This window comes from Ruditapes philippinarum, unplaced genomic scaffold (genome assembly GCF_026571515.1).
Source record: "Ruditapes philippinarum isolate M1 unplaced genomic scaffold, ASM2657151v2 ctg8892_1_1_1_1, whole genome shotgun sequence".
NCBI lineage: Eukaryota > Metazoa > Mollusca > Bivalvia > Venerida > Veneridae > Ruditapes > Ruditapes philippinarum.
Genome location: NW_026859634.1, coordinates 37,199 through 60,196, shown reverse-complemented (window position 1 = coordinate 60,196; position 22,998 = coordinate 37,199). Strand labels below are relative to the sequence as shown.

At 32.1% G+C, this 22,998-nt stretch overlaps 1 protein-coding gene across 1 annotated transcript; it reads left to right on the top strand.

Moving 5' to 3' along the window:
• Positions 1-8,533: 8,533 nt before the first annotated feature.
• Positions 8,534-10,954, top strand: LOC132757307 (uncharacterized). Its single transcript, XM_060748555.1, has 4 exons — positions 8,534-8,818; positions 9,361-9,500; positions 9,965-10,065; positions 10,563-10,954. Exons 1-4 carry the CDS (start codon positions 8,644-8,646, stop codon positions 10,774-10,776), a joined length of 630 nt encoding a protein of 209 aa, XP_060604538.1. The 5' UTR covers positions 8,534-8,643; the 3' UTR covers positions 10,777-10,954.
• Positions 10,955-22,998: the final 12,044 nt, after the last annotated feature.

Here is a 22,998-nt window from a genome sequence, read left to right as displayed (position 1 = left end):
CCTAAAAGATAATATTCTGTAATGTTCACATATATCATTAATAAAACGAGCTGAAAATAAATTTCCAATTTGGAAAATAAACATAACAAAAATGACAGATAGACATTGAATAATTAATTTAGAGCTGTCATTGAGTCAAGATAAAGCTTATCAAAGATATATCAATATCGGATGAAAAATATCAACGATGCATCGATATACCTAGAATTACTTGTTTGTCATTCACTTTTATATCTGTTTGAAAACATGTTCTGTTCAGCATCTTGTTAATAAAAGCCCATTGCATGATTTTTATCCAGACCATTTTTGCCACCTAACTTCTGAACACTTAACTAATAAGTCAAAATTACCAATTTTTTAAAATGTTTATCGATTATTAATCGACAGAAAATATCAACCATACATCGATATTATTGATATCGATGACAGCTCGAAATTGATTGTATATAATGTAATAAAGAATTTGCCACCTGTTTATATTTCAGTACTGTAACTATATTTTAGTGATGGAAATCGGATGAAATTTGTCCCAATCGATCATCGGTTCAGTCGGATGGGACATAATCGATAACTTTCGAATAAAGTCGCGTTTAAAGAAATAAGGAAGTAACATTTCTTACCAAGGCACTTGATTATATTTAGTAACATGAACTTCATTTTGCACTTTTCAACACAGTTTTAACCTAATATAGTCATAATTTTACGAAATAGATTTTATTTTTCAATGGATGTCAAATAAAACGTTCATATCACAATAATTACTATTGTTTTACATCATTTATTGATCCTGTTTCAACTCCAAATGTCTCTGAGTGCTTTTTTGCGATCGGCGTTGGTGTTCCTAAAAGAAAATTACCGTCAGAATTTATTCCCTTTGATACTTTAAACGACGTCGCGGAACAAATTTTTGAGAATCGATTATTGTCGTTTTACGTAACAGCAACTGATTATCGGCGACTTGCGACAATCGGAACATCACTACTATATTTCCACGGCATAACCTATGTCTATAAACATGTATGTACTATAAATATTATACACATATTAGTTGTTGTCAAAATTTTGTTGCGTATTTTTTCGAGTGAATTTTTAGGGTTAAACGAGGTACTAGTTTAAAATTAAGATACTTAAAATGAACATTATCATGTAATTTTATATATCAAAAGTAACCAAACAATAATCCGAGCCTAAATAATGTTTACTTTAATTAAACTCTGTAAAGTTGTTTGTACATATAGTATAAAGATGTTTGTACATATAGTATAAAACAAGGAGATGAAACGACATAGATTACACTGGAAATAAACAGAAACATAATAATACCATATAATATTAATGCAGCTAATGTCAAAGATCATTAAATCAATTTCTTTTAAATGCCTGAACTTCAAGATTTAACATCATGGTAACGATACCCATAATTATATCGCTTAACTTAGGATTGACAAGACTGTATCACCCGGTCAATACAATAAAGCATTGTCTTGATGAGACGGATATGACATTTTATCCATTGTTGTTCTTTATCTAGGTCGTACGCGGTCCTCAAAAAGGTTTTAATCAAATATTCTAAAGTACTATACAGGTATCAATTCTTTTTTAAAGACAAAGAAACAATTGCTTAGCATGATATAGTTGACAGTTCATTACTAACGTTACCTGAGAGTTTGAGAAAATATTCACATTAAGTATTTGTAATAACAAACAAACATATAATGTATTTGTCTAGCAATACAATAATTACTTTATAACAACGGTCATATTTTCAAAATTAAGCTAAAACAATAATTCTATAATCATTTAGAATCAGATACATGATACAGTGGTTGCAGTTGCTGACTTAAAAACACTTGCACCTGACCGCTTTCTGTTCGAATCCCGCCAGCTTTGTATTCTTACTTGTGAGGTAGCTTTCCATCTAGCTTACAGAGGGTCGTTGCTTATACGGTACGCAGGGTCCCGCTTGTGCTTGAAATAATGGAGTTATATCACCCTTGGGAATCTTAAATTAAAATTAAAACGCTTATCAAGTATTACAAACAATTTACAATACATGATTCATAAATACAAAATACTGGTTTATAAGAAGTTTTTTTCAAGTAATACAAGTAGATACATTGTAGTTTTCTTCAGATAGTTTTTTTAAATTCACCTTTCAAATTTTTAGTAAAAAGTTTTGTGCTCGAGATGTTGCCTTGCAGTTCCTCAGGACGAAGTTGTTCTCGAGGCGGACGCTCTTCGAGATAAACTTAAACATTAAGGCAGAATACTGTAAAGCATAATTACATGAATATTAGTCGTCTAACATAAGATGAATGACTATATCTTAAGAATACCTCTTACTAATGCAGTTAGTGAAAATACCATCAAATGAGGAGAAGTCCTATAGATTCTCCTTACAATCTCACGAATCTCATATATATTAAAACTAACTTCCAACTATCGTCGACTCATAAATAAAATGTATATATAATATTAATACTGATACTTTGTTAAATATTGTGTGTTTATGATAGTGTTATATATGATATATCTTCTCTTTTATCACAACATAAATGAGGTATATTGTACATTGTTGATATATGAAACCTCAAATGTATTTATGTTTTAATTAGTGACTCGATGTCTTAACCGCTAACTATCATGATTACAACTATACTGAGCCGAGTCTTATTGATGTATATCAGAATTTATGTGACAATGTCCTATTTCAAGGATCTCGGACAGGATTAAGTTGTTAGTGTGATGTAACGAACTATTGATTAGAAATAATTTGAAAAAATGCTCATCAAATTTTTCGTCAATTGTTCACCCTGTTCGCTTTACTGAGGACGGTAGTTATTCAAATTTATATTACTTCCAATGTTAGACTATCGACTGCAACCTATGCAAGATTTACTTTTTCTTCGATGGAGAAGCTCTCTCTCTCAGTGACCCTTGATCTATGAGATTTATACTTTTATAATTATATCTTGTCTCATAGTCGAGATTCAATCTGATAACTATTACAACATTAGAATCATGTCGAATGTAAAACGACTATACATATTATTGAAATAATATTTCATACTTTACGGACTATTTTAATCCACAACTTATCATATATTTAATTACTCGTGAATCTTTATGCAATCATATCAGAAGATAGTTATATTAAAATAAGAAATTGTAATAAAGTGTCTTCGCGATTGACATTCTAGAGTAGCATTAACTAAGTCATATTCCACTAATCCAATTGTATATATCTTTGGCTTAGTCATTTTTCAAGTACAATTTTAAACATCTCGCACTAACAACAAGAAAGTTATATGATATTAGATGCTATATGTTACAGGCAGCCATCACTGCCGAGAATATAACAACTAAAGCTAAATACACCTCGATAGACATATGTTTATTACATATCAATGCTCTTAATTCATTACGAGATTCATGTAATATATAAAGGTGTGCAGAGGTATATTACTCACTTAAAGTTATATATGTAATTTGTTAATATATACATTACTCTATGTGTGTGCAAGAAGTGATGAAGATGCTTTAGATTTAGATATATAAGCTATCATATGCAACAAATGGATCTTTTTTACGTCTTGTTTAATCTACGAGTTATGTAACATTCAAACCTTTGATATCAATTCATAGTGGTTAAATAGTCGTGTCTAACTCCTTCTATAGTCCGGTGAGATCCTTTCATTTTAAGCTATAGCCAACAATATTCCGTAATTTATAGCTCTTAATATAATTAGTCTTTTTTATAAACACTAGATTCATAAGATCTCATTTAATCCACTCTCAGTCATTGTATTAAGGCGATTGGACGTCAGACTATGTCAATCGTTTCTCAATGCCAGCGCTTGAGGTAGTCGAGTGCTTATAGCTATAAGTATTTCAAAGGACTATACGTGATATTGGATATTCGTGAACTTAATGGGAATATGTTACTTGAAACATGGTTATAATATCTTCTTTGATTAATCAGTTTGGTTCTTAGTCACAATACACCTCTGCAAGACCAATCGCATCTCTCTAGGGAGTTCGCATTCCGATACTTTCTATGTATCCCTGAGGTACCATGTTTCAACACTACTTATCTATTAGTAATTTTATTAGTCCATAGAAGTTCATTTACAATTTGCATATATGTGACGATACTAGAGACACATTACATACATCGAAGTATGTTTTTTCCCTGTAATATTCATATCTTTTGAAAGCCTATTATCAGTAAGATTTGTCTTGTTCTATATAGTTTATTACTTTCATCTTATGTTATGGTGTAATAACATACTAACATTGACTTTTTTTTGTTTTTTCGAGCTGTATCTAGATAATATTAATAACTGTCTTTCACCTGCCTGGCATGCTTAAGTCTATTAGTTCGTCTAAGTGTGTACTACCTCTCTAGGTTGTCAACCTAACGACTATGAATATATAACGAGTTTCTGATATCCCATTCAATTATATGTAATTATAACATCTCTTTTTGTAGCATCTCCGTGTCCAAACACATATATAATATGATATAAAATCTCGCCTTGAGCTTTTACTACAAGTCATCTGCAGTGCGATAACGCCCGAATTGACAATATCGCGGACGAGCTCTGTTGAGTTAAGCAACTGTATACATCAATCCCAGTTGATTTTCCTAAACACTGTTTTCAGTCTTTAAGCAAAACATTTGCTTCGCCGCTAGCACGTGCACCGTCTACACAGCATAAATGTGTGTGAAGATCTAATCTTATATCCAAGAAACTATTCAACGCGTACATTTAGTGGGTAGTCTTGTAGTCCTTTGTTACAAACACATTCTATCTTGTTCATCGTCATATCTCAGTCCGTTGGTAGGTGGACTTCAATATTTGTCTGACCAGTCATATAATTATCACTTCGCACAAGTCGCTTTAGCAGAATAACTAGTTGAAGCGTGTTAATATAAATGCAACGTGTCTTAGAGCATAGCTTAGCTATCATGTCTCTGATAGCCATAACTCTCACTTGATCTGTGGTTACACATATGTTCACCAGATATCCCCTTGTGTTCGTATTCTGTTTAATGAGACTCATTATTCGCATACAATCACATCATATTTTCATTGCGAAAAGCCAGTCTATATATATATTGTACTCCACTATTCACTTACAGATCCTGTTCACTTCCATATACAGTCTTAGTTCAATCTCCTCAAACCAATATTTCTCTGTTTTTAGATATACTTTCACAATCCATAAATCTGAGTTCTACTATGTACTGTATAGCTTCTTAATATATGAGTGTGTAGAGATCAATTAACACTTGTAAGAAATCATAAATTAAATCGATATATTGAATATTAGGTATTCTCTCTTCTATATCTCAATATAAAAGAAATCATTGATATCTATTGATAATATATATGAAAATCAATGATGCTACCACACACCGAATATGACACAAACTCATAACTAACATACTTCGTCGGTTATCTTGACCATTGATAACAAGAAAACTCTCACATGCCCAATTCATTATGTGTTTCATAAGTGGTGGATATGGACAGCTCTTAATTGTGTCTCGTATAAGATACAAACAAGGCTAATAATATGTGAAGTGTTGTCTCCCGTCATAATTTCATTGTAATTTCTCTTTTGAACTACTTTTGGATACATCTGCACTGTTATACCAGTGCATATAAGACAAATGAACTATCTTTTGGGAGTGCCAATGTTCAAGTGGGTTTACTGGTACTTTATAGTAGAACTCTCTCATATCAACTGTTTCTTATGACTATGATAGATGTCACTCTGAGCTCTCCAATGCAAGTACTGGTATGACAAGGGAATGTCTATCTTGTTTTTGATATAAATTTAACATAATAGTAGATAGCCTTATTACTTGCAGGTGTGTAGATGATTTACACATGCTCGAGAACGATTATTGAGTGCGAAACAGTTTATAACCTTTATGAAGTCTTATAACTCGAATGTAAAGGAAATGTTTGCCAGAATCTGCCATCAGGGCAACATCTTGAGCATCGATGGTATTGGAATGATTGGAGATGCCATTGCATCAGCGCACGAATTTACCGGAAGTAACATGTTTAATCCAAAACCCCTCACAAAAATGTTTGAGTTCAGTGATATCATAGATGTAGACTTGGTGTACATTGAATTTTCCGAATGACAATATTCAAATAGTGTTGAGCTATTCTAGTCACCGATTTCAGCCAGTGTAGGAGGCGTGAGGGATGTTAGAACTTTTATTATTATTTCAAATGTGTTGTGAATAAAATGCGGTCCAGAGTAAATGTATCAAACTCTCTTGACGGAATACATTACTCTACTCGAGACATATGATGGTGTCAGTAGTTTCCTATGTAGAGCTGTTTACATAAGAAGAGTGCCCTCTATATCGCATCTTTCTCGGAAAGATCTAGACTGTGATTATTTTTTTGTATACTCTTCGATCCCTATTGATTACTGAACCACACTTGGAAAATTTAAGTTAGTGTCACCTTATAGCTCAGATGATACTACGAATTTATGGCGTCGCTCGTGTTGATCCACATTCTTTTACCAGCTTTGTCAACTTTAATTCGCAACTAGTGACCAGGCAAAAACGATAGAGATTATCTCCTGTGGTGTAGAGTTGATCGTGTAAACATTCTAGGAATTTGAGTTATTCACTACATAATTGTGAGTGTGATTCATACCTCTATGTCGAAAGAACAACTCGCAAGCATGACACTCCATGTATACATTTAGCTTCTAGTTATATATCGAGTAACTAAAGCTTGATTGATTCGTCAAAGAATGCTAAGGCAATACCGACTCGACAAGTCCACTGAGACCAGGTGAACTAAGTGTCATGCCTAGACATTTAATAAAAGCATATCATTGGCACTGGCCTTGGGATGTATGCAAACATGTTCACTTGTATCGGAGTTATGTTACACATAGCTTATCTTGATTCATGTTATAATACTATGTGTGACAATGATTATTACTATGATATTATACGAGTGGATAACAGAAAACATGCTTTTGTATAATAGTCAAAGGAGACTATCGAGAGAACACACTCGGAGATACTCTGAATAACACATCACAACAAGGTGTAACTACCCTCTGATACATTCCCTTAATTGACATGGAACTCGTCAAAATAATACAACTGTATATTACAGCGACAGAGGAGTGTTGACGGCAACTCAATCTATGATTTAGACAAGCATGCAATTTCATAAAAGGCTTTTCAGGCTTTTTTGACTATCTCATGTTATGATTATAATAATTTTTGCCATTCTTTAAGCTATTGTTGCCAAGGAACCTTGATATTTTGTGACTCGATAGTCAAAGAGTGGCAAGAACAGATAAAACATGCATAATCTCAACACTGGCGTAAAACCTGCCTACCAATTAGTGATCGTCGAGAGATAGCGCTGAGGAGATAGTGTTTCTCTCTCAAATTACACTATGTATTGCATCATGTGCATGTATCTCTCAATGGATATATGCGATGACTCACAATATCTGATATCACCACGATTTTTCAGTCTATGTGGTGCCATAGCAACCAAATTTTTCAACATTGGAGACAAGTCAATATAGTATAGAAACAAGACGGGAGTACCTCGCGTAATGGATACATATCGGTCCTGAACTGCAGTAATTAACTTTTGTAATTATAATAAATATTCTCGGCAATGGAGCCGGTCTCTGACTAATAATCGTGGGTAGTACAAAAAATTATTGAAGTGTGTAAAAAACGGATGCTCGCACTATTTTGTTGTTGCCATATATAGTCACATTAGCTACATGCTATTTAATACCAATGGTCTCACATCGAATATAATGCGAGTCTAATATACGAGCGTGCATAAATTTATCTCTCCGACATATGAGCTATCCATTATTAATAAGATCATTATGTCAGTTTCATAAAAATATTCTTAATACTATGTGTGAGTTGTTGAATACTAGCTGGCACGCCAATGGTGAGTGTCTGAGTAATAGTGTGTAAATGCGATAGTTTTTTCCCTGGATTCTTTGTTGCTCAATAGTGAGATAGGCTAGCGAATTTTCGAGATACGGGCAATAGATGCAACAGATATAAATAGTGACAGTGCATAAATTATTCTTATCATACAGTGCTAAGGACGTGCATTGACGAATTGTATAAGAGATTATCTCACACTAAAATTTCTACTTTTTTAAAGTTTATCGCGGGGATCCTTTTTGTGGTACGTATCGAGCGAACTGAATGCGGTATTGGCTTAAACACATCTGGTTCGTGACTTTGATCACTTGTAACAAGGTTCGAGCAGCGGAGAGAGAGTGGTGTGAGAAACGTAAAATCCCTCCGGTTAAACCCTAAGGGACTAATAAGAGGTACGGATCATATCCCGTGCTGTGAACGAATGCGGAGATAATACGTAGTCAAATCTCTTTCAATGAGAAGAATGCCTGTTATTAATTCTAATAGTCTAGATATATGTGGACTTCATACTACATGTATTAGTTGTCAAACAGAGACACGTGCTTTTTAGTCAAAATGGATTTGAAGGCCTCACTTGTGAGAACGACATAGACGCTTGCAAAAGCAGCCCCTGTAAAAATAGTGCAACCTGCATTGCTGAAAATGGTTCCTTTGTTTGCGTATGTATGGAAAGTTACAAAGGAAAAACATGTAACGAAGAAATAGACGAATGTGGGAATGCTAGTTGTAGAAATAACGGACGCTGTGAGTTGCTCAATAATACCTCTTATTGCGTCTGTCTTGATGGGTTTACAGGAAACTTCTGTGAAACAGTTAGTGATGGAACGCCCACAAAAATGGGTGTGTATTGTGTAGAAAAAGCATGTTTTTTTTATTATTTTTACTTTTCATATATATAGATGTATACACATATAACAGTAATCAAATATTAAGCATGTTTTAATTTGTAGACACATGTAGGTTTTCATAAAGTAGGCTATGTATATGCCTTTTGTAGGTTTGTATCACCATACCAATTCGGAGTTCCTCTGTCAATGCAGCAGCTGCAACAGAATTTTGTAGTTAAAAAATGTTTGTAATTTTAAAGTGTGCCAGTCTGAATATTCTCACACTTGTAGATGATCAGTAGTGAATAATTCAAAATGCGAAGTGATTCGGGCCGAACTATGCACTATACTATACCAATCTATCGGGTGCCGGTTAATATTCCTCTAGTTTTATTTGGTAATACTCTAGTTTCTCGGATGAATGTTTGACCTTTCTGAAATTCTTATTTGACATAAGTTTCATATAAACAGATAAAATATTTTCCCAATGCAGACAATGTTACAGTAGAACGTTTAATTAAATCTACCATAAGTTTAAAGTATTTCTTGTTTTAGACAAGGAAAGCACCGATAAAAGTGAAGGTGACAATACAAACAACCTGGTAGTTGGACACGATGATAATACTGGAGAAAATGCAGATGTGGCGATCGGGAAATCTGATTCGCAGAACCTCAGACAACATGCAACTGAAAAGGCATAAATACTACGTTTATATTAAATACATTTTATTGTACAATTTAACAAAAAAACTTTTTTGTGAGCTTATTCCTTTACCTTCCAAATATCTTAAATTTATTTGTCCATTCTTTAACCTTGTCAAAACCATTTTACATAGGTAAATTAAATTAATAATGATTAATTAATTAATAATCAACATTACAGATCTTGATCAGACTAAAGATATGCCGGCTTATTTTGGTCTGCACTTGTAACTAATACATGAATTATTTTAGTTTGCCGCCTGTTGTCTAACGGATAAAGTTCAACTAATATTCGGGTATAGAACATAAAAAGTATTTTTCAATTCTTAATGGTTTTATCATTTATAAATAGTTGAAGTATACGTATGGGCTGCTTCATATGCAAAAGGAAAGCAAATGTAGCTGTTGGTTGAACTCGCCACTGCATGTTGCTCTATATTGTTTTCTTTCTTTTTAGGACAGTTGGGCGGAGACTCACTGGTATGCAATTGTGATTATAGCAGCTGTAGCATTTGTATTCTTCGTATTACCGGCTGCAATATGGTACAAGAAATCCAGGTAAATTATTAATTTCAGCGTCTTATATGAGGTATATGAAGCATTAGTTGTACTACACAAGAGAACGGTGAAACATTGAAGCAAATATTACGCTGTACATAATAATTTAGTTGAATTATAGCTGAAAACATATTATCCAAAACGGTTGATTAAACGGAATGGCTTTTGTTGCTGAAAGCAATTGGTATGTAACCTAGCACTGACCAAGTTTACTATGTTGTATGAAATGAATTCTAATTTAATGAAGGATACAGCAGTAAATGCCTTACGTCCAGACACTAATTCTGTAATAAAATTTGAATGTTTACTGACATTATTTGCATATTTGTTTTTATTTTGCCATACAAACTGATGTTATTGAGGAAGGCTCACTGAGTATTAAAATTCACAAAGTTTATTGTCATTTACAATACTGGTGTCCCTTTAAGTGCTTGATGTTATCACCCATATTAAACCTAAAACGGAAATCATCTGTTTTTCTCTCTTCTATGTTACAGTGCCAACAAGAAGAAGACTATTGATATGGTACAGTACTGGCCTACACAAGAGGATATGGCTATTCATGGTTTTGACAATGCTACATATGGTCTAGATTCACTACCTCTATATGCTCAAACAACAGAGTATCAGCCTCAGCAACAGTTTACAATGCAACAACAGTTAACACCACAGCAACAGTTTACACCGTCAGATATAAATCAGTCCAGTTAGCAACACAGAAAGAGAAAATTTCAATTAACATATAAATCCATTAAGAAATTAATTAAAAAATAAATGCATTATGCAGTTAAATTAACAAATAAATCAATTAAGCAAATTTGAATCTACATGTATTAATAAATATAAGGCCAAATTTTTCAATAAGGAATGAAAGGTAGAAAATATCAAGCTTATCAGCAGTGCATATATGTTTCAATAACTGGTACAGATGTAAATGTATATATATGTAAATATCACTTATAATTTTTCTATGAAGAAACTGACCATTGTGTTTAAAAGGTTACTGACCAACGTGCCCTTTGTAACAATAATGGAGTTTGTTGTACATGTAAACAACTTTATCGAATAACCTCACTTGTAAAAAGATACACAAGCCTTATTTTTGTTTCTTTTTGTCTTTTGATACTATGATCAATTATGATCTAATTATTACACTTGTATTATCCATTGATGTAACATTAAATGATTTCGGAAAAAATAACCTTGCAATTGAAAGTTTAAATCAAATATATCAAAAATGTACTATTTACGCAAAACGCTTATAGATGAGTAAATAAAGAACTTATACTTCTAATATATATTATAATTCCCTGCTTTAATGGAAACATACTCGTGTAGTACTATAGATAAAATATTTCTTACATACAGATTTTTGTGAAGCACAGTTTGTCTTAAACTCTAAAATACTCATTAATGACACTGCCTTCCGACAAGATTTGTTTTATGTAAATACGTTAAGTTTGGATATATTTATCTTGTATACTACATGGTATATATGATATATATCTACCTTACATACTTCATGATATATATAATATATATCTATCATAAATACTTCATGATATATATGATATATATCTATCTTAAGTATCACATGAAATATATGATATATATCTATCTTAAATACTTCATGATATATTTGATATATATCTATCTTAAGTACTACATGATATATATGATATATATCTATCTTAAATACCACATGAAATATATGATATATATTTATCTTAAATACTTCATGATATTTATGATATATATCTTTCTTAAATGCCACATGATATATATGATATATATCTATCTTAAGTACTACATGATATATATGATATATCTCTATCTTAAATACTACATGATATATATGATATGTATCAACCTTAAATACTTCATGATATATATGATATATATTTATTTTAAATACTTCATGATATATATCTGTTTTAAATACTTCGTGATAAATACGATATAGATCTTCAACTCACAGTCATCACATTTTATGTATGTATGTTTCTTCGTCTCAAAAAATCATTAATTTGTAAATATTTCTAATATTTCTCATTATATTGTACATCACTTGGGAAGATGGAATCATCCGTTCTCACAATTATAAAACAGATATGCCCTTTCTGATATTTTATATTCTTATATTTTCGCAGATATTTAAACACTCCCGACAATAAATAAAGAGCTTAACTTGATAAAAGTCCTTGTTGGTCAGATGTTTTAAATCGTCTTTTTAAAATTGTTAGTGCCTTATATGCCTACTAGCTGGGTTACTAGCTTACGTTTGTTATGGTGATGTGTATTTGTAGTGGTGTTGATGTGTGTAGCAGTGAGTTGACGGATGAAGTAGATGGATGTATTGGAGGGGCTGGAGCTTGTATATTGACAGATATGTGTTGGGAGTGAAGTGAGGTACAGTGTGTGAACTGTGTAACTATAGCGATACTTCATTAGCAAGCTTTGTTTGTGCTGTGTATCAGACTATCTAAATTCTGTCTGAAGTGTATCAGGAGCTAAGAGTTGATGGGTGATAATGTATTTTCAAGTTTATCTATGAATTAGGCGTAATCATAAGAAATGTTTAAATGTGATTCGATTTATTGCTGGGCATGACTAAAGTGGATTAAGATGGATAGAGACTAAGAAATGCAAGATAAGGAAAAGAAGAACAGCATTAGCAGTTGCGTATCTGGCTACTCTTATCCGACGAGTAGACCATTTGAATTGTCTTCATCGTCTGCCCACTGCATGCTTTTTGTCCAGCCAATTACGTTGTCATTTATGGATGGAATTAAAAACAATTTTGCATAAATGAGTGGCACATTAAGACGATGTGTCGAAAGCAAGACCCAGATATATAGCTCAAAGGTTAAGGTCACATTTAGACTTAAATGACATTTTTCATAGAAGTGCATCGGTGTTCGTGTCCAGTCAACTATTCGGTCATTTCTCGTAGATTTTAAAACAACTCGTCATAAATATGTTTGATATGATAACGAGCAAGTCTACAGCTCAAAGGTCAAGGTCATAATGGTATGTCAAAGACATGATATTAATGCCAATAGATGGTGGTGTTCTGTTCCTAACTTTGTTATTCAAGGATGGATTTTCAAATAATTATGCATACATGTGTTGCACATTGAGACGGTGTTTCTCATGTAAGATCAAGGTTTTTAACACTTCTAATAAATAATAAAATACATTGATAAATGTCCTCGTCAACGTTTTGGTCATTCGTGATAATCTAGCATAAATAATTGCAAATTAACAGGTCCTATCACGTGCAAGAGTTAGACCAAAATCTCAAAGGGCAAATGAATTCCATATTTGGATATCAAAATTGTTTAAATAAGATGGTTCTGTCCGATTTGTTACTTTCCCATGGATGTTTTTTTTTTGAAAATGTTTAAAACAACGTGGCACACACGCAAAGTCAATGATTCACCTAGGCATAAATACGTGATACTTTAAAAGGAAGTGGGCTGCGTGAGAACAAGTTTTCAACATATTAAGGCAAAGGTCGCACAGAGGGCATTGATGGTTGTGCCCGTTTATCATTCCGTCATTCATGGATGGATTTTGAAATAACTAGGCATAACTAAGACATTTTATATGTCCGCCATAACATTATAAGGCCACATTTGATTATTTTGGGAGGATTTCGAATAACTTGTCACGAAATAAGGTAAAATACGGTTTCGGATAAATTCTACTAATTCAAATGGAAATTTTTGATGGCAACTTAAATAAAGTTTTCTTCAAGTAAATATGAAAACAAAGGTCTCGTTCGAGAAAGGTTACATCTACTTTGCAGGGACCATTTACCATAATAGGCAAATTGATAAATGTATCGCTGAAGGCGATGGAAGCTTCCGATCAGGCACGTATGTTTATGTCAAGACTCCGCCAAAATTTACAGGACCGCCAAAAAGTATGTACATACCAAAGTCACTAAAAGCATTATGAGGAAACGTGTAAAATCTATTTATACCATTTATACCACCTTAATCGCAGTGACCCTAAACTCAACTGAAAGAAAGAAGACCATCCGGTAAATCTACCTAAAACATGAAAGATATTTGAAAAAAATGAAGTTGCTAGAATTGTAGAGCAGTGTAACGGAAAACGGGATAAGGGGACAACGGAAGCACACTCGTGATAATACTGTTAAAGCTCACTCGCTGAAATAATATTTCATCTTACACACAAACAAACAAATATCCTCTATATAATTTTCCTTGCAATTCTCTTTCTAATGGTACCTAAAGTACAATTGAGCGAGTGTTTTGGCAGGGGTCAAGGTAACCCGGCATTTGCATTTGAGACGCAGAAAGTCTATACACTTGTTTGTCCTTATATGTCTGTAAGTCTATTAATAAACATTTTATTTTGATGTTTATATGGCATGCACAATGACAGAGTGACTGTGACGGACTTGGTGTAGTTTACGATAACTTTTTTACTCAATAAGACAGCCATGCAGATCTTTTATAATAAAATGTAATGTGACACGAAGGTTTGTTTCGGAGGCAAGTAGATTTAAAGGCCTATTTGTTTGTTTATATGATTCAAAAGATTGTTTTATATACATACACCATATGCACGCACTTTTTAAAATCTGCACAGCGCTCATTGGAAAAGCACACGTCATATCATTAAGAAATAGTGGCGAGAACTTTGACGTCGCGTTTCTCTGATTATGTCATTTGACCACTATTTTGGAAATGTCATGTCACGGCTCACACATATTGTTTAAGCTTGGTATGATATAATAATATGATAACAGAAACTTTTCAAGCGAACACAACTAAGAGGTCACCGATCAAAGTATACTGCATGTGAATTTGATAGTTTTACTTATTTGGGGTTATTTCAGAGGCAGATAACATAAACATACGTCTGAAAATTATTTTTTTTACTTTTGTTATGTTTTTTTTCGGTTTATTTATTCGCACATTTTCTTAAAAAACATGAAATTCCATAAACTATTTCTAATAACTTTTTTTTAAAATTTTATTAGAGATACTTTAAATTTTATAAAAAAGTAAAAGAAAACTTTTCCTCAAATACACTTCTTCCGTAAAGATAAAATTAATATAAATTGGTGTTCTCAGTATTACACAGTTACACTCGAAATTAGATTGTTCTTTGCATTCAAGAAGCATATTCTGTTAATCTTTACGAGTATGTTTGTATGACAACAGAAATTGCAAAACCTGGAAATTTAGCTCATTTTAAGTCTCAGGATAAACGTGGACTATTCTATAATAATACCAGTCAAAGGAATTTTTAATGGAAGAGAAATGGAAGCAGAACACGGACATCTATTTGAATTTGAACACGAAATAAACACGTTTCTCTGATGTCAAAGTAAGAAAAGGGTTTCTCTCAATTGAAAATTGCGTAAGTTAAACCCTAGAAATAGACATTAATGGAATCGGGCCCTCCCCACTGCGTTGCATTCGAATCCACCTTCGTCTGCATTTTAATCATTTTTGTCAATTCTTTTATAAACAGGCAATAACATATTCCAAAAGTACCAAAATATGGTTGCTTTGTCTAACTGTAATTCATACGATGTGATGCTGCTGTATTTATGTGTCGTTCTGCACCCATTTGCACGTGTAAACAAAATTCGGCAAAAGTGGCGTCCCCTCTTCAAACTGTACAGAAGTGTTTGCATAAATGGCAATTAATTACATAGTGTGTGTGTACTCAGTTGGAATAGTACATATGTGGGCTCCAGTTTATTATCCACCGCTTCTGCGATGAATACTCCACCGCCGCTGCGGTGGATCCACCGCTTTTTGCGAAAGCTATGGCCTGTGTGCTGTTTAACAGTTATAAAGGCATTTTTTAAGTTCAGTTTATCGACACTGGCGTAAAGTTCAGTTTAGTTATATAGAATTGCGCCAGCGTACAGTTGAGATTATCGCCAGTTATGTTGTTATTCAATCATAAGCCAGCGTACATTTAAGCTAATCGACAGTGAAACAGTAACCCAATCATAAACCGGCCACCAGTTCAGATTAACAACTATTCAGCCATATACCGGCGTACTATGAAAGACCGGTGGTGACATTTCAACGTCTTGAATTCTCGAGCTCATCTACATAAAGTAATGGCCAACTTCTCTACATCAATCATTTGAAACAGGGGTAAGGGTACAAATGATTATTTAAAGATGTGCATTCATCAACTACACGTAAATTGAATGTTACTATTTCTTAGTTTAATTGAAAATCATTATTTCTCAGTTTAGTTGAATATTACTATTTCTCAGTTTAGTTGAATGTTGCTTTTTCAGTTTAGTTGAATGTTACTATTTCTCATTTAGTTGAATGTTACTTTTTCAGTTTAGATGAATGTTTTTTTTGCTCATTTAGTTGAGTGTTACTATTTCTCAGTTTACTTGAATTTGACTATTTCTCAGGAAAGTTGAATGTTACTTTTCTTAATTTAGTTGAATGTCACTATTTCGTAGTGTATTTGAATGTTACTATATCTCAGTTTAGTTGAATGTTACTATTTCTCAGTTTAGTTGAATTTTACAATTTCTCAGTTTGGTTGAATGTTACTATTTTACAGTTTATTTGAATGTCAGTATTTCTCAGTTGAGTTGACTGTTACTGTTTTTCAATTTATTGAAGGTTTATATGTCTCAGTTGAGTTGAAGGTTACTAATTATCAGTTTAGTTCAATGTAACTATTTCTCTGTGTAGTTGAACGTTACTTTTTCTCAGTTTGTTTGAATATTACTGATTCTCAGATTACACTTTATCATTTAAGGTCAATGCTACTATATCTAAGTCAAATGTTACTCTTATTCAGTGTAGTTAAATTTTACTATTTCTTAATTTGGTTGAATTTTACTTATCTCAGTTCAGTTGAAAGTTACTGTTTCTGAGTTTAGCTCAGTTCGTTCAATATTACTATATCTCATTCAAATTGAATGTTACTATTTCTCAGTTCAGTTGAATGTTTCTATTTCTTCTTGTATTTGAAAGATACTATTTCTCAGTTATATCGAATATTTCTAAATCCCAGATTCTTTGAAAGGCACTGTATCTCTGTTTACTATTTCTCAGTTAAGTTGAATATTATTATTTTAGTTTGGCTGTGTGTTACTCTTTCTCAGTTTAGTAGTATTGTACTATTATTCAGTTATGTTGAATGTTACATTGTCAATGTGTAGTTGAATGCAACTATTTCTCAGTTAGTTTAATGTTACTAATTCTCAGTTTAGATGAATGCTCTCAGTTTAGTTAATGTTAGTATTTTACTGTTTAGTTGAATGTTACTATATCTCAATCTAGTTGAATGCTATAATATCATATTTAAGTTGAATGTTACTGACTCTTAGTTTAATTGAATGTTTCTGTTTCTCATTTAAGTTATATATTCTCTGTTTAGTTAAATATTACTATTTCTCAATTTCGTTGCATATTACTATATCTCAGTTCAGTTGAATGTTACTATTTTACAGTTAAGTTGAATGCTATTATTTCCTAAGTTTAGATGAATGCTATTATTTCCTTAGTTTAGTTGAATGTTACTTTTTCTCAGTGCAGTTGAATGTAAATATTTCTCAGTTTAGTTGAATGTTATTATTTCGCAGGTTAATTGAATGTTACTACAATGTATATTGTAGTTTAGTTTAATATTACTATTTCTCAGTAGAAGAACGTTTTCCGAAAGGATCAAAGCAGGGCTAATCAAGAGTTTCTTGAATGTTCTAATATACAAACTGTAGCTAAAATAATGTTATACTTTTAATTTTGTTGGAATTTGGTTTTTTATAGAATATAACTCGACTAAGATTGTCTTTTATTGTCAGTTCGCTATAGCGCCCATAATGTGTGCCTTTCCTCTAATATACCTACGTGTTAATTTAACCATCCCATATATAGCTCGAGGAGCATCCCCGATTTGTTGGCAAACTTATCGATCAAACGGGCGTCATATTTCGCAATAATTTCATACTTTAAATTTTGTTGGAATTTGGTTCTTTATAGAATATAACTCGACTAAGATTGTCTTTTATTGTCAGTTCGCTATAGCGCCCATAATGTGTGCCTTTCCTCTAATATACCTACGTGTTAATTTAACCATCCCATATATAGCATCCCCGATTTGTTGGCAAAACTTATCGATCAAACGGGCGTCATATTTCGCAATAATTTACGCTACTGACTACTGCTGCTAAAAACTTGTTTGTTAAGCCATTTAACGTCCAAATAAACGTCGAATTTCATTTATATACAGTTGTATGTCTAATTCATATTTATAGATGCTCACCCGCATTTTCATCATGTTCATTTTGTTAATCAGTCCGTTTATTTTAATTTAACATTGTTTTATATTTAAACGTTGCATGAAGATTTCGACGTTGCCATGATTATTTACGGGGACATTGTTCGTAAAGGAAATACAAGATTACGTAAAAGTAAAACTCACTTTCAGAAGAAAAGACACATTTTCGATTCATATCAACCAAGGTTGTTTTTATGAACCAAGTATGACAGCAAAAATGACAGCAGTAGTCTACGAACTTTTTGAAAAAACCTCGAAACATTATTAAAGTTTTCATTGGAAACACATTGATATAGACAGCTCTCTCTAGGAGACTGTAAGTATTATTATTTTTTATGTGTGATAGTGCAGAAAAGTTGATATAGAAATTACTTCATTCCGGTAGAATTAACGCCAGTGACTTTTTAAAAAAAACATCTGAGACTTTCTGAAGGGGACTTATAGCGCAGCAAATCAAAAAAGGAGAAAAGCTGGAATCAAACACAAGCAAATGAGAATGTTACATATAGCAAAACGTGTAATCAAATTTTACATTTCTAATTTCGTTTTTCTCATATATTTAAAATTATTTAATTTTACCCATGAAATATGGTGCTATATCAGTCAAATATATTTCATATTTTATAAAAATAAATATGAAATATAAATATGAAAGTGGGCGGAGTCAAAACTCATATTTATTTTAAGGGACTTCTTTCGCCATTTTGTTTGAAAAATCTGATAAAAACAAAACAACCTTGATTCCTGGATTCCTCTATTCTTGATGAATTATATACTGTCTTCAAAATTAAACATCAACACTATGTTAGTCAAATGAGGCCCGAAAAATAATATGATAGCTATCTACTATTTTCAGGAATTTTCATTCTGTTGTTACATTGTTTAAATTCACTACTTAAAAAAACCCCTGAATGCTGGCGGGTAGTACATCTGTACATCTTTAATCTTTTCGCAAACAAACGAGGTGCCTGAGAATACACACACAAAACACCCCAACTTTTAAATTCATCATGTAACACAAAAAACTTAAACAGATGCAATAAATACACTTTAATCATGACCAATCAAACTAAGGATGACTTAAATTGGGCCATGCCAAAAATTTCAAAATACTACTTTCTAGAACTGGCTGGGTCTAATTCCTTACCGGGGTCACACATTTTCTTCTGCTGTACAAAGTATTTCGGAAGCTGTCTTTCTCATTTCCGTGGATACCATTGTCCAGATTTTGAATCTGTAATTTCTACATCTCTGTCATAATATAAATTTCAAAAATATCCTCGCCTTCCTCTATCACATCTTCCTCTATAAGGTATTATAATTAACTACTTCAATAAATTGTTAATTCAAATCCACATGACCCTTTTACTCAAATATGACAGTTTATAATCTAAGATTTTTTTTTGCTTGTCTGTATGTCTGCCTGGCTGCGTATGGACAATATCAAAATTGCAAATGCGTAGCAAGCAATGGGGTTTGTAACCATTTTTCTTTGAAAATGAAATTAAATAAAAAGGTTATTTTTTCGATTTTCGTGAAATATGGTATGTATTTTCACTCAACATGATAAAATGCCACATAATTTCACTCGCCGTCCCGGCTCGTGAAAATATGTGGCATTTTATCATGTTTCGTGAAAATATATTCCATAATACACTCATACGAAAAAATTGTCCTCTTATCATTTAACTGAAAAAGAAATTATACAAATTATACAAATCAACTAAGGATTCACTGACAATTAGTTTCCTTTAAACCTCTTTAGAAATATTAGATACATGAAACTTATTGTTAATTATCTATGTGATTCTTTGAAATCACTTAAACGAAGTGCTCAAGTGAGATCAAATGATAGTATAAGTATTAATTACATACATTTGATGACACAGGAAATTTCCCCTCTACACGGAATAAGTAAACTTCAGTTACAAGTATTTCAATGACTTTTCTTAACCATGGCTATATGGACTGCATGACCCCTTTAACATTATATCTCTTCACTGCCCACTGATTTCTCAAACAACAACAACAACATTGGAAAAAATAAAAATAATGTTATTAAAAATCTCATAACTATTATAGAAATTTTTATAATAATCATAGTATTTATAGTAATACACCATCATGTTCATAATAATAACAAGAAATAGAAAAAAAATGAGAAGAAGAAAAAGAAGAAGAAGAATTAGAAGAAGAAGAAGAAGAACAACAACAACAACAGCAGCAGCAGCACCAGCAGCACCAACAATAACAATAAATGAATGATTAAAACACACTTTACACAAGTTTACGTATTTTAACAATTAGACGGAATAAGCAATCGCAAATAAAGAATGCAGTTTTGTTTTCGAGTATTGATATTGTAATTGTTATTGTTATGATTTGTTTTTATTGATGATATTAGAATAAGAGGATGCAGTTGTTATAAGTTATACATCACACATTGGCTTTTTGGTCTCGGCCTAGTCAAATTTCGTACTCAATGTTCTAATTTAAATCAATTTGTGACTTAATTCTGGATTCCTCTATTCTTGATGAATTATATACTGTCTTCAAAATTAAACATCAACACTATGTTAGTCAAATGAGGCCTGAAAAATAAAATAATATAATAGCTATCTACTATTTTCAGGAATTTTCATTCTGTTGTTACACTGTTTAAATTCACCACCTTAAAAACCCCTGAATGCTGGCGGGTAGTACATCTTTAATCTTTCCGCAAACAAATGAGGTCCCGGAGAATACACACACAAAACACCCCAAGTTTTCAATGTAACACAAAAAACAACAAAACTACACAGATGCAATAAATACACTATAATTATGACCACTCAAACTAGGGATGACTTGAATTAGCCCTGACCAAAAAATAAAAAAAACTACTTTCTAGAACTTGCTGGGTCTAATTCCGTACCGGGGTGACACCTTTTCCTCTGCTGTACAAAATATTCCGAAAACTGTCTTTCTCATTTCGGTGGATACCATTGTCCAATTTTTGAATCTGTAATTTCTACATCTCTGTCATAATATAAATTCCCCCCTTCCTTTATCACATCTTCCTCTATATGTTCTTCATCAACTACTTCAATAAATTCAAATCCACATGACAGTTTAACTCAAATATGACATATTATAATTTAAGAATTTTTTTTGACTTATCTGTATGTCTGTCTGTCTGCGTTTAGACAATATAAATATTGCATCATTTAAGAATATATAGCTAATTATTTACATTAACAATGACGTTCATGAATCTAGATTTAAATATTTCATACTTCTTTTACACTTATACACATGTATAACGTACATTGTTGGACACAAAACCTACTATACTTATAGGATAGATTTCAGTTGATTCGATTAAAGACAATGTGCTGTTTTACTCTTGACACACATTGTTCCCCGTAAATGTAACCTTTGATAATTATGATAAAAAGTTGATTGAGATGCCAATATAAAGATATAATAATAATAATAATAATAATAATAATAATAATAATAATAATAATAATAGTAATAGTATGAAATGACTCGATTTCTCAAATTCTCTCTCTTAGTCATACATCCGTTAATTGTTTCTCAATTGGACACTTTTTTATTGATATAAACTTCCTTATTTCCAAGAAGAGTCCTTCAAATATTTTAGCTTAAAGGCACATTATGTGTCAGACACATTAAATAATTGTTAATTGTTTTAGAGCATGTTAGATGCTGAACACCAGGAGAGAGAAGCGCTGAATGTGAAATAATTTGTTTTAGACCTTTTTACGATATGAAAAGTCGATCGGAAGTAGTATTTTTCGCGCATGCCTAATCTGTAAGATCAAAAAGAGCATCGCCCTACACAGAAATACAGTAGTCTAGTTCATAGACAATTCCAAGTTAGAGGTAAAGAGTGGAAAATTATATGAAATAGCTTTTTACAAAAACATAAAAGATGCCTTAATAGCTTTGTAGCCAAGTTTGTAATAAAAAGGCACGGAAAATGGTTGCTTAGGAATTCCCCAATTACGACCACGAACCTGACGTTGACATTTACATTGTTGTTAAAAATTGTGAAATAATGTCTATTAGCAAATAAAGAGGTCAACTTTAAAAAAAATCAAATTAATGATGATCATTATGCAAAAAAATCAGAACACTTGATAATGCATTTTATTTTCTCAGTTTACCTGATTTATCATGTATCCGATTGATGACAGAATATATTTAAGTCACATAGATATATTTACATAATTTTTGAAAATATTGAGAAATTAAGATGAAAAGTGGTTATCATCCGGCTCCTGGTAACACGTGTAAATGCACGTCACACTATTTGTCACTTCACAAAATCAATGAACATCAGTGAACATAGATGAGATTTGTATAGGTAAAAGTTACTTTGATTACAATTTTCATAATTTTGCGTGATTAACTATGTCATAGCTCTAAAATGTCCCGGTTGATTGATATTGCAAAAAAGCCAGTCACGTGTCAATCTGTTTGGTACTTACCGCCTTGTCAATCCACTTATTCAAAAGAACTGTACAATACAAATTTTGAAATTTTATAATACTGGGGTAATAAAATTCAATCTTTAACACCCTGCTGTTTCAATGTACATTTCTGTTCGAAAAGTCG